At 40.7% G+C, this 13812-nt stretch overlaps 1 protein-coding gene across 6 annotated transcripts in view; it reads left to right on the top strand.

Annotated features, from left to right (window-relative positions):
• ARHGEF28 (Rho guanine nucleotide exchange factor 28) overlaps positions 1 to 13812 on the top strand; it is a 346403-nt gene that overhangs the window by 271660 nt on the left and 60931 nt on the right. For all 6 annotated transcript variants that reach the window (XM_069556181.1, XM_069556182.1, XM_069556185.1 and 3 more), the window contains 6 exons: positions 2889 to 3011; positions 4183 to 4300; positions 7391 to 7645; positions 8517 to 8593; positions 11968 to 12146; positions 13164 to 13255. In XM_069556181.1, coding sequence (XP_069412282.1) covers positions 2889 to 3011; positions 4183 to 4300; positions 7391 to 7645; positions 8517 to 8593; positions 11968 to 12146; positions 13164 to 13255 — 844 coding nt within the window. The remainder of the gene's footprint in view (positions 1 to 2888; positions 3012 to 4182; positions 4301 to 7390; positions 7646 to 8516; positions 8594 to 11967; positions 12147 to 13163; positions 13256 to 13812) is intronic.

The following is a 13812-nucleotide window of genomic DNA, read 5'->3' as shown; positions in this document are numbered from 1 at the left end:
GGTCTGGGGTTTGGCATTTTAAAATTATTTTCCGCCGGTAATAATCTCATTATGTATCGGCCGAGGTGCTGATAGAGATACAACACAATTATAGAACGTTGGTGTCATCATGAAGATTCCTCATCTGGCCATTATATAGCCACACCTATTTCTCTCTTGTCTCCAACTGCTGGCCATCACTGATCTGTTCTCGGTCATTTCAATCATGACATATAAATTATATACATGTTACACAGATTATATACACAGTATGTCCCTTTTGGAGTGACTTCTTTTCACTCAGCACAGTTCTCTCCATCATTCGGATGGCTGTGTGTGTCGGTTGTATGCTGTGGTGTGGATATGCCACAGTTTGTTAATCATTCACTTATTCAAAAGCACCTGATTATTGCTGGTGTGCTCAGTTGCTCAGTCGTGTTCAACTCTTTGTGACCCCAGGGGCTGTAGCCTACCAGGCTCCTCTGTCCCTGGGATTTCCCAGGCAAGAATACTGGAGTGGCTTGCCATTTCCTTCTCCAGAGGATCTTCTTGATCCAGGGATTGAACCCATGTCTCCTGCATTGGCAAGTGGATTCTTTACCGCTGAACCTTCTGGGGATCCATGCACGTGTCAGCACATGAGCCGTCACATGCAGATTTGTATGCGTGTTTAAGTTATCATTTCTCTGGGATCAGTGCCTGGGAGTACAGTTTCTGGGTTGTATGGTTGGTAGTTGCATGTTTAATTTTATAAGAAACTGACAACCGTTTTCCAGAGTGGATGTAACATTCTACATTCCTATCAACAATGTACTGGTAAACCAGTTTCTCCACACCCTCACCAGCATTTGGAATTGTCACTATTTTTTATTTAGCTATTCTGAGCGGTGTGTAGTAGTGTCTCATTGTGGTTTAAATTGCATTTCTCCAGTGGCTTATGATGTTGGACATCTTTCTTGTGCTTACTTGCGTGTATGTGCATGTCCTGTCTGGTGAAATGTCTGTCCTTATCTTTTGCCCATTTTCTACTTGGATTGTTTTCTTACTGTTGAATATTGTTATTTCTTTATCTATTCCAGAGACTAACCTTCAGGCAGATAGGTAGTTTGTGAATATTTTCTCTAAATCTGTAAGTTCTGTAATTTTGTTTAAGTTCATAAGGTTTTCACTTTAAGGTTCAGGCTCTTGGTTTCAAGTCTAAGAACTCTTTATCTAGCATGAGATTCCAAAGATTTTCTCCTATGTTTCTTTTCCTAGTTTTACATTTTTAAGTTTTATAGGTTTATGTTTTGCATTTAAGTCTGTGATCCATTTGGAGTTAATTTTTGTATAAAATACGAGACTTTGGTGAAGATTCTTTTTTATTTTCATCTGTTGGTGTTCAGCTGCTCTCATATTGTCTGTTGAAGGGGCTGGCCATCTTCCAATAAATTGCTTTGCTCTCTGTCAAAATCTGCTGGGCATTTTGGGTTCCTATTTTGTTCTGTTGATGTATGTGTATCATTACATAGTGATAGTTATGGCCATATATAATAAATCTTGTTATGTAATAATATATCTAATAATAAGTTATATAATAAATCTTGATATTGAGTAGACAGTTCTTTCACTTTATTACTTTTCAAGATTATTTTTAGCTATTTTGGTTCCTTTATCTTTGGTATAAATTCTAGAATAATGTCTAGATCTCTAAAAACTTAATAGGTTTATTAAGAATTGCATTAAACCTTTTGAGGAGAAGTGACATTTTAAGTGTGTTGAATCTTCCAATCTCTGACTGTGGTGTATTTATTTAAATCTTCTTTGTTTTTTTTCATCAGCATTGTGTGGTTTTTAGCACACAAGCTCTCTGTATGTTTTATTAGATTGGTACCTGTGTATTCTTGTTGGTGGTTTAAGAATCATTTCCTGAGATGTATTTGCCTCAAACGGATAAAGCTGTGAGCAAAGCTGAAAAGTCCAGAAATAGTGATGAACTTTCTAAGGGGGTGTAGGTGTATTTGGGTTTCTGGTGCAGTGATCTTCAACATGGATGTGTATGTGTGGGGTCATCAGAGTCTGAAAGACAGGCATTCACATTATTCGGCAGATTCCTTACCATCTTATGATTCTAAGTGGGTTTCTTTGTAGATTCTTCAACAGAGATTTTTCTATAGGTTAAGGTTTTTAAAATACCCAGTCCCTATTTCTACTTGTGACCATCAGTTAATAAACTGGCCTTCTGGTTACTCATCTTTTTCTGTCATCTTGGTTAATAATAACCTGCCTCTTGATCCATTTGTGATGACAAGAATCAAATTCCTAACTGGGCACTGGGTTCGTGGACATGATCCGTTAGCCAATGTAAACGTCAATTTTCTTGAAGATCCCTGAATATGCCCCGTGCCTTTCCTTAAGACTGCAGATCGAAATTATAAAGTTGTGTAAACACACAGAGTAGAGTAGGTAGCAACTGTTTTTCATGGCTATTGATAGTTGAGTTAGTTCAATATCATAGAATCACATTATGTTGATGTCTTCCTCTTACCTGTTGATTACGTCCTCTTTCTTTAAAAGGTATCTATGGAAGAGAACTGATTGTGGTCAGAAATCCCAGGAATTTATGCTTTATATGCAAAGAATGCATTGAACTATATGAAAATTGCATGTTCTTTTTAGTGTTCAAAAGGTGAAAGTGAAGTTGTTCAGTCATGTCCGACTCCCCATGGGTTGTAGCCTACCAGGCTCCTCCGTCCATGGAATTTTCCAGGCAAGAGTACTGGAGTGGGTTGCCACTTCCTTCTCCAGAGGATCTTCCCAACCCAAGGATTGAACCTGGGTCTCCTGCATTGCAGGCATACGCTTTACCCTCTGAGCCACTTAGAACTGACTGAATTTTCAAACCATCATTGAAATGTTGTTGTTCTCAGTTTTCAGAAGAAAATGCAAATAAAATGAAGAAAATATATGGGGAATTCTGTAGCCATCACAAAGAGGCTGTTAGCCTCTTTAAAGAACTCCAGCAGAATAAGAAGTTTCAGAATTTTATTAAGGCAAGTATTTTAAAACTCTTACAAAATGGTAAGCCAATGTAAAGTTCATGCTTGTTTTTTACATGATCTAAGCAAGTTTCACATCTAGGTACTGTTTTTCAGGGAAGAAGGAAGTGATATGTTTCTGGCCAAGATAGAAGACTGCTTTTTCTGTGTTAGTAAAATATTCTCCCAAATAATTTGCTTTTGTATTTGTATTTGTGAAGACATGTTGTCCATACTTCTGAGCACCTTTGTAGTATCTTATGAAGCTATTTCATGCTGTGACAAGTGATAAGTCAGAAGAGTCACAGCAAAAATAAAGAATCTACTTCAGCCCCACTGGATTAATTTCAAGCAAATCTGTAATGCACCTCATTTCATATATAACTTGTATCTCTGAACAATATATATTTTTAAAAATTACAGTGGAGTTATTACACTTAAATAAACAATAATTCTTTAATATCTTCAAAGAGTTGTCCAGTATTCAAAATTCCCTGATTATCTCATAAAATTGGATTGCTTAAATTAGGATCTGACCGAGGTTTAGATATTGTGTGCAGGGCTTATGTTTTTAAATCACCTTTAAATTGAATGTGCCCCATCCCATTTTTTGGTGTCCAACTTATTGAAGGAATTTGTCCCTTAGAGTTTCACAGACCCTATTTTTTTCATCTACCGTTCTAGGAATGCTACCAGATTCTCCTTTAAAAAAAAAATACATGTGTATTAAGAACTTGAAAGGAAGACTGAGGTTTTTAGAAAGAAGTTGCCCTGATGGAGGAAACTTTAAGTACTAAAATAAAGAACAACAAATATAGAGGAAAACCTGTTGGGAAAACAAATAGTTAATTGCAAACTCCTGTTCAAAATATAACTGATTTCTGACTGTTTTTCAAAACTTTTGTTATTCATGAATCTTTAGCACTTACATGTGTTAAAACTTGCTCATTTTGGAATTAACTATATCAGAGTAACTTGAAACTTATTAATCTTGGAGATTTGGGTTGATATTAATTTCAAAGTATACAATTTAATGAAAATAGTGTTGTTTTAATGAATGGTCATGCATGTTTGTCTGAATAGAATGATACCATTGCAGATTCTTTGTATTGTTAAATTCCTACCTAAAAAGAAAATGCAGGTGGTGTTTGTGTATATTAAAATATATATGCATATATATTTTAAGCTCCGAAATAGTAATCTTCTGGCTCGACGCCGAGGAATTCCAGAATGCATTCTGCTGGTCACTCAGCGCATCACAAAGTACCCTGTCTTGGTGGAAAGGATATTGCAGTACACAAAGGGTGAGTGATGACTTCTGGGATCAACATTTGCCTCTTTCGTTAGGTTTAAATGTAGCCGAGGTGTTGTAAACAGCTATCAATGATTGTGGCATCTGATTCATAAAGATTGTTCATTATAGAAAAACTGTAAAGCCTTAGGATTTGGATCCATTTTGAAAAGTTCTCTTTCATAATGTGACTTGGCCAATAGTCTGAATGCCTCCAAGCAGCCCAAAGCAAGTAGGCTTCCTCATACTCTGACCCTGCCTTTTCCATCTTTATTTCCCCTATATCCAAACCTTAATACCTCTTCTTCTTCATCTTCCTATTACCCTCCCAGCAGTGATTTGTTAGACTGAGGATAATTTATGAAGGAGCTATTTTTGACCCTGTCAACTCATCGAAGACTAATGTCTGGGAATCCTCTGAGGCTCTGTTAATCCACATGGCTGTTCTGTAAGCTCCTTGAGGGGTTATTAGTTCAATAGGTAGTCCTGTGGCGGGTACAAATAGGTTATCAATAATAGAACAGTGCAGTGAATGGATAGGTACAAGGGCCTGTTCCTCAAGGATCAGGCTTGTTGATCATGAGTGAGTTATTAGGAAGGTAGTGTATTATGTCAACAAGGGCTTTGGTGTGACTGTAAATTCGCATGGCCATCACAGATACTTGGCTCTGCCGCTCATTAGGTGGGCAAGGTAATGAAATGAGCCTCAGTGTTCTCCACTACCAAGTGACAATACTAGTCCTTGTCTTATGGGATTGGTGTGAGGGTTAAATAAGATGGCCTCAGAAAGTGCTCAGTATACAGCCTAACGTAAATAAGGTGCTTGATGAGTGGGAGCTGTTTTTATTATCTTTATTATGGTCAGTTGACTTGAAGACCATGAAAATGATAATGCCCACTTTAAAAAGTCAGCTCTTAACATCCTTTCATTGGTAGGGGTCTCGGTGAGTAGAGACTCATGACAGTCTTTCCATTTTTTTAGTTACATTAGAATGTGAGTTCAGTCAGGAATGGTAGCACCCATTCCTTATGTCCCATCTTTTATTGCTTTGTATAATTAATATACAAGAAAATATAAGCACAATATAGAGACATGCTTCATAATTTTGTTCTTGGTGAAAGAATGGAAACAAAATTAAGACTTTCCATTTGTATCATGGTTATATTTTCTTTCTTAATTTTAATGTGCGTCTAAGAGCTGTCAGGTTGTGTGAGGTCAGCTACTGCTGCTCCAAGAGTTGTCCCATGTCAAATTCCAGGTAGCATGTGAGACAGTGATTGCGACTTGGTGTGTCAGAAGTGAGAAGTGTGAATTCCGGCTCCTCAGGTGTAGCTGTCACAGTGACTGAGTGAACACTGCCTCTGTAGTTCAGTCAGACCTCTCCCCCAGAGCTTCTGGGCCCACGAGCTCCTGGGACTCTACCAGGGCAGTGCTTTTGGAACCTGATTAGATACCCTTCACCTGGAGATCTTGTTTACAAGCAGAGTCTGCTTCAGTACGACTGAGGCAGAACCCAAGGCCAGCATTCCTGACAAGACTTCTGGGTGGCACGCATATTCCTACACTTTTGAGTTGCAGGCTGTTAAAAGACAGTGATTTATCCCTGAAGATCAGAAGACTTGGAGCCTTTTCTTGCCTTATTTTAAGTCACTTTGTAATTCAACTTTGATTTTCTCTACTCAGCTTTCCTATATTTGAAATACACTCTTTATAAAGAAGAATCTTTATTTTTGGTGGTGGGGACTGCAGCCTAGGTGAGTGACAGGGTAGTAAGGTCGCAAAGTAAAGGCAGTAGGCTCTATCGTGGGCAATGAGAAAATCTCCCTTGTTAACCGTGGTGTCACAACCTGTTGCTTGGTTGACTGACTAAGCCTTCATGTACCCGTTTAAGGCATTTAGAGCCTGGAATGTTTAGATCCTTTGGAGGACAAGTCCTTATTCCATTCCACTGCTCTTTCTGCGTATTTACTTCTGGTGCTCTAGGCTCCAGAGAATCTTTTATTTTCTCTGTCGACTTTCTTTCTTCTCTCCTTCTAGTGGTGTCTGACTTGCTGAAACTTTCCCTTTCAGTTCCATTCACCTCAATAAACATCAATTAGTTTTTTAAACATCAAAGTTAGGAAATAGTAAAATTCACTTCATCAGAAGCTCCAGGAAGCTGTTGCAGAAACTCCTCCAGAAGTTGCTCTTCAGATAGTCTAGAGATAAGAGCTTTGGCCTGGATTTCAAAGAATCGTAGTTGGGCTGATGATTCTCTGCTCTGTTGGCATAGCTGACTTAGCCACTCAGCACAGTGCCTTGGTCCCAATTCTTGAGGCTGAAAAGATGTTTTGATACATCATATTAGTATATTTATCTTTATGCTAATTCAGTTGTAAACTGTAACTTTGAATGTTACTTTTTATGGAGCAAGGGGTCCAGGAAGGGAAATGAGCCTGGTGTCCATTGCAGTCACATTGCAGCCTCCTTTCGGGAAAGGATTCCAGGTTGGGCTTGTAGCTCAGAGAAGTTCTGAGGAGCTTGGTATGGGGACTGCTTGATTACTCATGTCTGGGCAGGTGGAAGGAAGGCTGAACTTGGGATATGACAGTCACTGCTTCAGGGAAGAAGGTCAGACCAGTCTCTAGAACTCAGACATCATGTTGTCACAGTGTTCCTGCTGAAGTATCTGATAAGTAAATCTTCTTACGGACACATTTTAACCATCCTTTGAGGCAGGAGGGATGCAGAGTGATGATAGAATATTTGATTTTTTTCCCTCTTTTTAAAATATTGGCATTTAGTTGATTAACAGTGTTGTGATAGTTTCAGGGGTACAATAAAGTGATTCAGTTACACATGTTCCTATCTAGATTGTTACATAATATTCAGCAGAGTTGCATGTACTATACAGTAGGTTCTTGTTGGTTGTCCATTTTAAATGTACCACTGTGTACATATCAGTCCCAAACTCCCTAATATTTGAAGTTAATCCAACATTTTTGCTATGGGATTTCTGCTCTTTAGATGATGTATTTAACTTTTTTTTTTTAACATTGAAGAAAAAGTGTCTCCCAGAGCACTCTGGCTTATTGCTTGGTGTCCTTTCTTTTTCCCATGCAGAGAGCACTGAAGAACAGAGAGACTTATGCAAAGCACTTTGCTTAATTAAAGACATGATTGCAGCTGTGGATTTAAAAGTCAGCGAATACGAGAAAAAACAAAAATGGCTTGAGATCCTAAATAAGATCGAAAACAAAACATACACCAAGCTCAAAAATGGCCATGTGTTTAGGAAACAGGCACTGATGAGTAAAGAGAGGACCCTGTTATACGATGGCCTTGTCTATTGGAAAACTGCTACAGGTCGTTTCAAAGGTATTGTGGCTCTAACAGACCAGTTTTTCTCTAATGCACATTATTCATTTAATAGAGGACAGATTTTCCAAAGAAAAATGGTTCAGCAGTGCAGGCACACACACAAACTGTGGGTCAGTGGAAAGATTTCTGTAGGGTCGAGTTGGAAACCTCAACAGACAGAGGTGGCCCACCCTACATACCTTTGGGGAGAGTTTGCTGCCCCCAAGCAAAAGGCTTCCTAAGTGTTGCATGGGTTTTCAAGTTTGTGATGTCTGAATCAAAGGTACTGAGAATCCTAATTGGTGGCATGGAAATATTGTTCTGGAAAATATGCCTACACACCCAGAGTCTATTGTGTGCCAAGCCAGCCCAGGGCTCAGACCATTGAGGAGAGAAATAAACTCTAAACATCTTTGGTACTGAGTGACATAATGCATGAATATACATGTTGACATTGGGGGTGTTCGCTACCGAGCAGTCATCTGTTGGTCTGGTCAGAGTCTAAGACAGTTTATTCTGATCCTTAAGGAATGATTCTGTAGCTAGCACCTTGCCTGAGGTGTCAACACTGGCCACTGGACTTAATAGGACCTTGGTTTTCACTGAATATTTTTCTTCCATTTTTGAAAACTACAACATTAAATTTTGGTGGAGATTTAGCTGTACCAACAGTGACACACACAAGCATGCACTTAAATGCCACTTACTTCCTATGTTATCTCTAAAGTAAGCCTTTAGCTATCATAATATAGGCATTTAAAAGTTTTGTAATTAGACTAAATCTTAGCTTTTTAATATTTAGTTTGTTTAAACAGGAAATGAGAATTTTAATAAGGGCGTTGAATTGTGGTTTGCTTCATTTAATACTAGTAATTTTTTTCCTTTGAAGATATCCTAGCTCTACTTCTGACTGATGTGCTGCTCTTTTTACAAGAAAAAGACCAGAAATACATCTTCGCAGCTGTTGTAAGTATTCAGCCATGTGATGAATATTTCAATTACTTTAATCCCACATCTTCTTGGAAAATGCCTGAAATGCCTAGTGAAATTAAATGGTCATTGACAAGATCATGCCTGTGGTATATTCCCATTATCAGTGATTACAGTGTTCAGTAACAAGCATCCAGTTGGTTTTCCAAGCATGATATGAGTTGATTTATCATAACCAGGGCTGGTAGTCAGTTGATGTAGCAATTTGATCAACTGTGAAAATATTGAAGTATTTTGATACTAGTTGGTGAGTGTGTGCTTAGTTGCTCAGTCGTCTCCAGCTCTTTGCAGCTCCATGGACTGCAGCCCACCAGGCTCCTCTGTCCATGGGGATTCTCCGGGCAAGAATACTGGAGTGGGTTGCTATGCCCTCCTCCAGGGGATCGTCCCAACCCAGGTATCGAACCCAGGTCTCCCGCATTGTAGGCAGATTCTTTACCGACTGAGCCACCAGGGGACCCTCTGCTGCTTGACTATCTTGGTCTTCCCTTCAGAAACCCCCTCCCCTCCCATTCCTGACTTCCCAGCAACTGAGATATTAATGCTGCTTCCCTGGTGGCTCAGAGGTTAAAGTGTCTGCCTCCAGTGCAGGAGACCTGGGTTTGATCCCTGGGTCAGGAAGATCCCCTGGAGAAAGAAATGGTAACCCACTCCATTATTCTTGCCTGGAGAATCCCATGGACGGAGAAGCCTGGTAGGCTACAGTCCACGGGGTTGCAAAGAGTCAGACACAACTGAGCAACTTCACTTTGTTTCTTTCTGGTACCTTACTCTCTTTATCCCTGTTGGGTAGGGCCTGCTGTACCAGTTGCTAACTCCATTCGTGGTGTCCCTTCTGCCAAACGTGAGAATACCATCCTGTTTTATGAAGTGTAAAGAGGCTTCTTTCTTCATTCTCCCATAGTGGCTATTAGATAATAAGGCTGTTCATATAACACTTATCTTTGCACTGTGTTATTTAATCTCATTGCCAGCACAGAGTGAGGCATAGAATAGCAGTGAACCCAATATTTTATAGAGTGTCTTATGCAGCATCTTGTGGCCCACAGGGACTCACTTAAAGATGGAAGATGCTGTCAGTTAACCCCTTGTCAACATTGTGGAGTGTCAGGCCCTGTTATAGGAAAGAATCTAAGATGCGGTACCAATGTGAGCAGCATAATGGAAGCTCTCTACAATGTTGGTATTTGTCATCCATTGATTGATATGGAATGAATTACTAAACAGAATTGGCCACTTGATGTAATCACCATTGGATGTGATGTAACGATGAGGCTGAACGTAGAAGTTCCTTTTCCTTGGGCAGAGGTTGTCAACTCCAGTGTCTTCAGGGATTGGGCAGGAAATATATTAATAAATGAGTAAACCAGCCCGGACTCTTGTTGTCAAGGAGCTGATAGTGGTAGAGACTCCAGTGAACTGGTGAATTCATGCCCTTTCCTAAAGAGGGCAGGATGACTCAGCCATTGCCTGTGTTTTAAATGAGGGTATGGGCCCAGGGTTGCTAATCTTCTGCTTTCCCCCCAAACTCAGAAATCTAGTGTTTTTATTTTAAAACAGTGAAATGCTCAGTTTTTAGAGACTGGAAAATTATTTTTAAAAAAGCTCTCTGCAAGCTGACCTAGGCCTTTGCATCACTAGTTTTTGACATCTGTCTCCAAAGTAGCCAGGTTCCCTCCATTCCTAGAGATTTAATTTGAATTCTTGATCATCCCTAGTGTCCCTGTGTGCTTCATATGAGTAATCATGGTGCTGCCCCTGATGCCTCCTGGTCTATGGTGGTTAAATGGAAGCTACTTTCTATCCACTGACCTGTTTTTCATTTTTAAAATATCTGACCCCACCACCTCCTCTCCTGCAACACTAAACTACTAGTTCAAATTATATATATGTGTGTGTGTGTGTGTGTGTGTGTGTGTGTGTATTCAAACCTACTCTGCCTCTGCCTCTTTATGTACAGAGGCTGCTGACCTTGTAAGCTGAGGAAGCTGAAACAGCATTGCAAGAAGGAAGGTAGATAATGTCTTATATAGTAAACCCATAATTGAGTAAGGGATATTAAACATGCTCACAGGTGCTCCCTGATTAGAAAGTGCAGCATTCTAAAAGCTTTGGCCCAAAGCAGCTTTGACTTCCATGAGCAGAGGCAGCACCCAAGACCGAGTAGACCAGGGGTTTGTCCCATGATGGGTTGGTTTCTTGTGTTTGCTTCTCTTAATAATTGGATGAAGACAGAGTGAAGTGATCCTCTGGTCATACCCTTGCATGCAACTTCAGATGTGGTGAAGCTGGATGATGCTGGGAAAATAGGCAAGCACTAAGGAGTCAGCAGGGAGGGCTGGAGCGGCGTGTTCTGGATAAAGGCGTCTCTTGGTTCCCGAGGCAGAAGCAAAGCTGCGTGCTGCAGCCAGCTCTGTAAACAGTGGTGGAAGCCACAAACCAAAGAAGATTCTTCATATTTAGCCCCCAAACTGTTCATCGTGTAGGCATTCTTTTGGCCATTTGTTCAACTATAGCTACCTAGCAAAATTAGCATTCTCCATGTTTTTTATTCATCTTTGAATCCTCAGTGCTTAGGAGGCCCTGAAGGATCACAGGAAATGTTGATAGGAAAAGTGATTTAATCAGCCAAATTTTAGACTCTGTTCCTATTTCCGTCTGATGGAATTATGCCAGACAGAGTTCTACAAACATTTGCTGAGTTGCTTACTTTATTCAAAACAATGCGTTAGGTATCTGAAGATGAATTAGACCCATGTCTGCTCACCAAGAGCTCACCTATCTGTTGGTGAGAACAGGAGGCATTTGCACGAGGGAGTGAGCCTCTGTGCTTTGGTGCTGTGGTAGCAGGAGACATTGGTCCTGGCGAATCTGAAGTCTTGCCTCTCCTTGCTTATCTTTCATTTTAATAGATTTCTCTTTGGTGCTTGGGGTTCTGTACCTATTACCTTGTTAAAACAGTGTTGCTGTTAAGCTAAAGCCAAGGGTCTTCCAGCCCTCTTAATCTAGTCATAATATTTGATACACTGTTTCCATGCCCTTCTAGAAAAGTCTCTGTATCCCTCACTACTGCCTTTTTTGATATTTTTTCTTACTGCTCTGATTGTTCTTTTTAAATGATACCTTTTAAAGTCATCAGTTCCTAAGGACATTCTCTTGCATCCTCGTTTTCCATCTGCTCTTCACCTTACCCTTTTCCTTGGAGATCTTACCCACCTCCACAGCTCTTCCGGAAAGGCTGCAGTGAGATACTTCCCTAATACTGTCTCTTTCCTTAGCTATGGTGTTTTGTGAGACCCTTCCTTCAAGTAGGATACTGTTTCATCTGCACCTCATCCTGTTTTCTGTAGGATCAGAAGCCCTCAGTTATTTCCCTTCAGAAGCTCATTGCTAGGGAAGTTGCAAATGAGGAGAGAGGAATGTTTTTGATCAGCGCGTCATCTGCTGGTCCCGAGATGTATGAAATCCATACCAACTCCAAGGAGGAAAGAAATACCTGGATGAGACGGATCCAACAGGCAGTAGAAAGGTAGCGCTTCCTTCTGTCCACTGTTGTGGGAATGGACTTGTTCTGTTGGGGAAAATAATCTAACCATGTCTCCCCTGCATGAAAGCTCAGCCTCAGCTAGAAGGGTCTGCTCCCTGCACCCTGCTCCCGCCTGCCATAGTCCCTCACCTGCATCTTTGTTCTCCACGCCTCCCTGCATGTAACGCCCCGTCTCCCTCTGCCTGTGTGACTCCCGCCCATCTTGGTGCAGCTGTGACCCAGCATCTTCATGAAGACCTCCTCAGTTCCACTGGTCTCTTCCTAACCTGAAATTCCTTAATACCTGCTCCCAAAGCATTTATTTGATGCTTGATACCTGCTACTGCCTTGTAGCTATTATTTTATTTATGTATATATGTTTGGTTATTAGATTGGAAGCTCCTTGAGGGCAGGGACCATGTCTTCTGTTTTTGTGTGTCCATAATTGGGAATTCATTCAATAAACATTTTTAGACCAGTGGATCTGTATCAGCTGACCCCTCATTGCTGGTGCTGTGACAGTTTTTATAAATGGGGGTGTGAGGGTGATCATTCTTAATGGTAATTTGACTAGATCTTGAAAGATGTATAAAATTCCTCCACCTCCACTGCACTCCACCTAGCCTGGCACCCTACCTCCATCCGCCTCTAGTCTCTCTATGCTTACCCTCACTGAGAATGGAAATACCCAAATGCAGTAGAAAGCAAAAAGTATTCTTTTAATTGTACCTACTCCTGGCATTGGTATTGTGTGTGTATAAGTATATGTTTGTGTATGTGTGTGTGTGTTGGAATATTTGAGTCATCCTAAACTGCTCACTTTGAAAGCTCTCTTACATTACTCAAGCTCCATTATATACTCAAGAAAACCAAATCTCTTGGCCAGGGGGCAGGATGAATTCTTTTTATGCTGAACTTTTCTTTTCTGAATAATTCTGCCAAGTTCCCATGTCTGTCTAATGAACCTAAAGAGACCTGGGTATGGTTTCAGCTGTCTCTCTTGACTGTTGTCTTTTAAAGTTGCCCAGAAGAAGAAGGGGGAAGGACAAGTGAGTCTGATGAAGAGAGGAGGAAAGCTGAAGCCAGAGTGGCGAAGATTCAGCAATGTCAAGGTACAGTGCAGGTGCCTCGCGTTCCTGGTCCCGCAGTTGTCCTTGGAGACTGGGAAAGCCCAGGTGGCGTGAATAGGAGTTCAGGACTAAATAATCAATTTTGTGCACCCAAGGCCCACCCTGACTGCTCTCAAAAAATGTATATATATTAATATATATTGTCACTAGAAGTGCTCAAATAAAATGACTCCCTACCTCTTCCTCCTTAGTGGTTAAAATATATATGTTTAAAATTCTGCATGTAACATGACAGTAGCTGTGGGCAGTATGGTGCAGGTAGGCATGGGAGCTGTTGTCCAGTGTTTTTAAAAGTTAATTAATTTAGTTTTGGCTGTGCTGGGCCTTTGTTGCTGCCCGGGCTTTTCTCTAGTTGTGCTGAGTGGGGGCTGCTCTCTGGTTGTGGTGTTTGGGTTTGAATTTTGCGTACAGATTTCCTGGGTGGAGAGGAGCCGTTGCAGGAGCTTCTCTGGTTGCAGAGCACGGGCTCTAGAGCGCAGCAGGCTCAGGGGTCGTGGCGCGTGGATTTAGTTGCTCCATGGCACGTGGGCTCCTCCTGG

Source organism: Ovis canadensis, chromosome 16, assembly GCF_042477335.2.
Source record: "Ovis canadensis isolate MfBH-ARS-UI-01 breed Bighorn chromosome 16, ARS-UI_OviCan_v2, whole genome shotgun sequence".
Classification (NCBI taxonomy): domain Eukaryota; kingdom Metazoa; phylum Chordata; class Mammalia; order Artiodactyla; family Bovidae; genus Ovis; species Ovis canadensis.
This window is presented reverse-complemented; position numbering and strand designations above follow the sequence as displayed.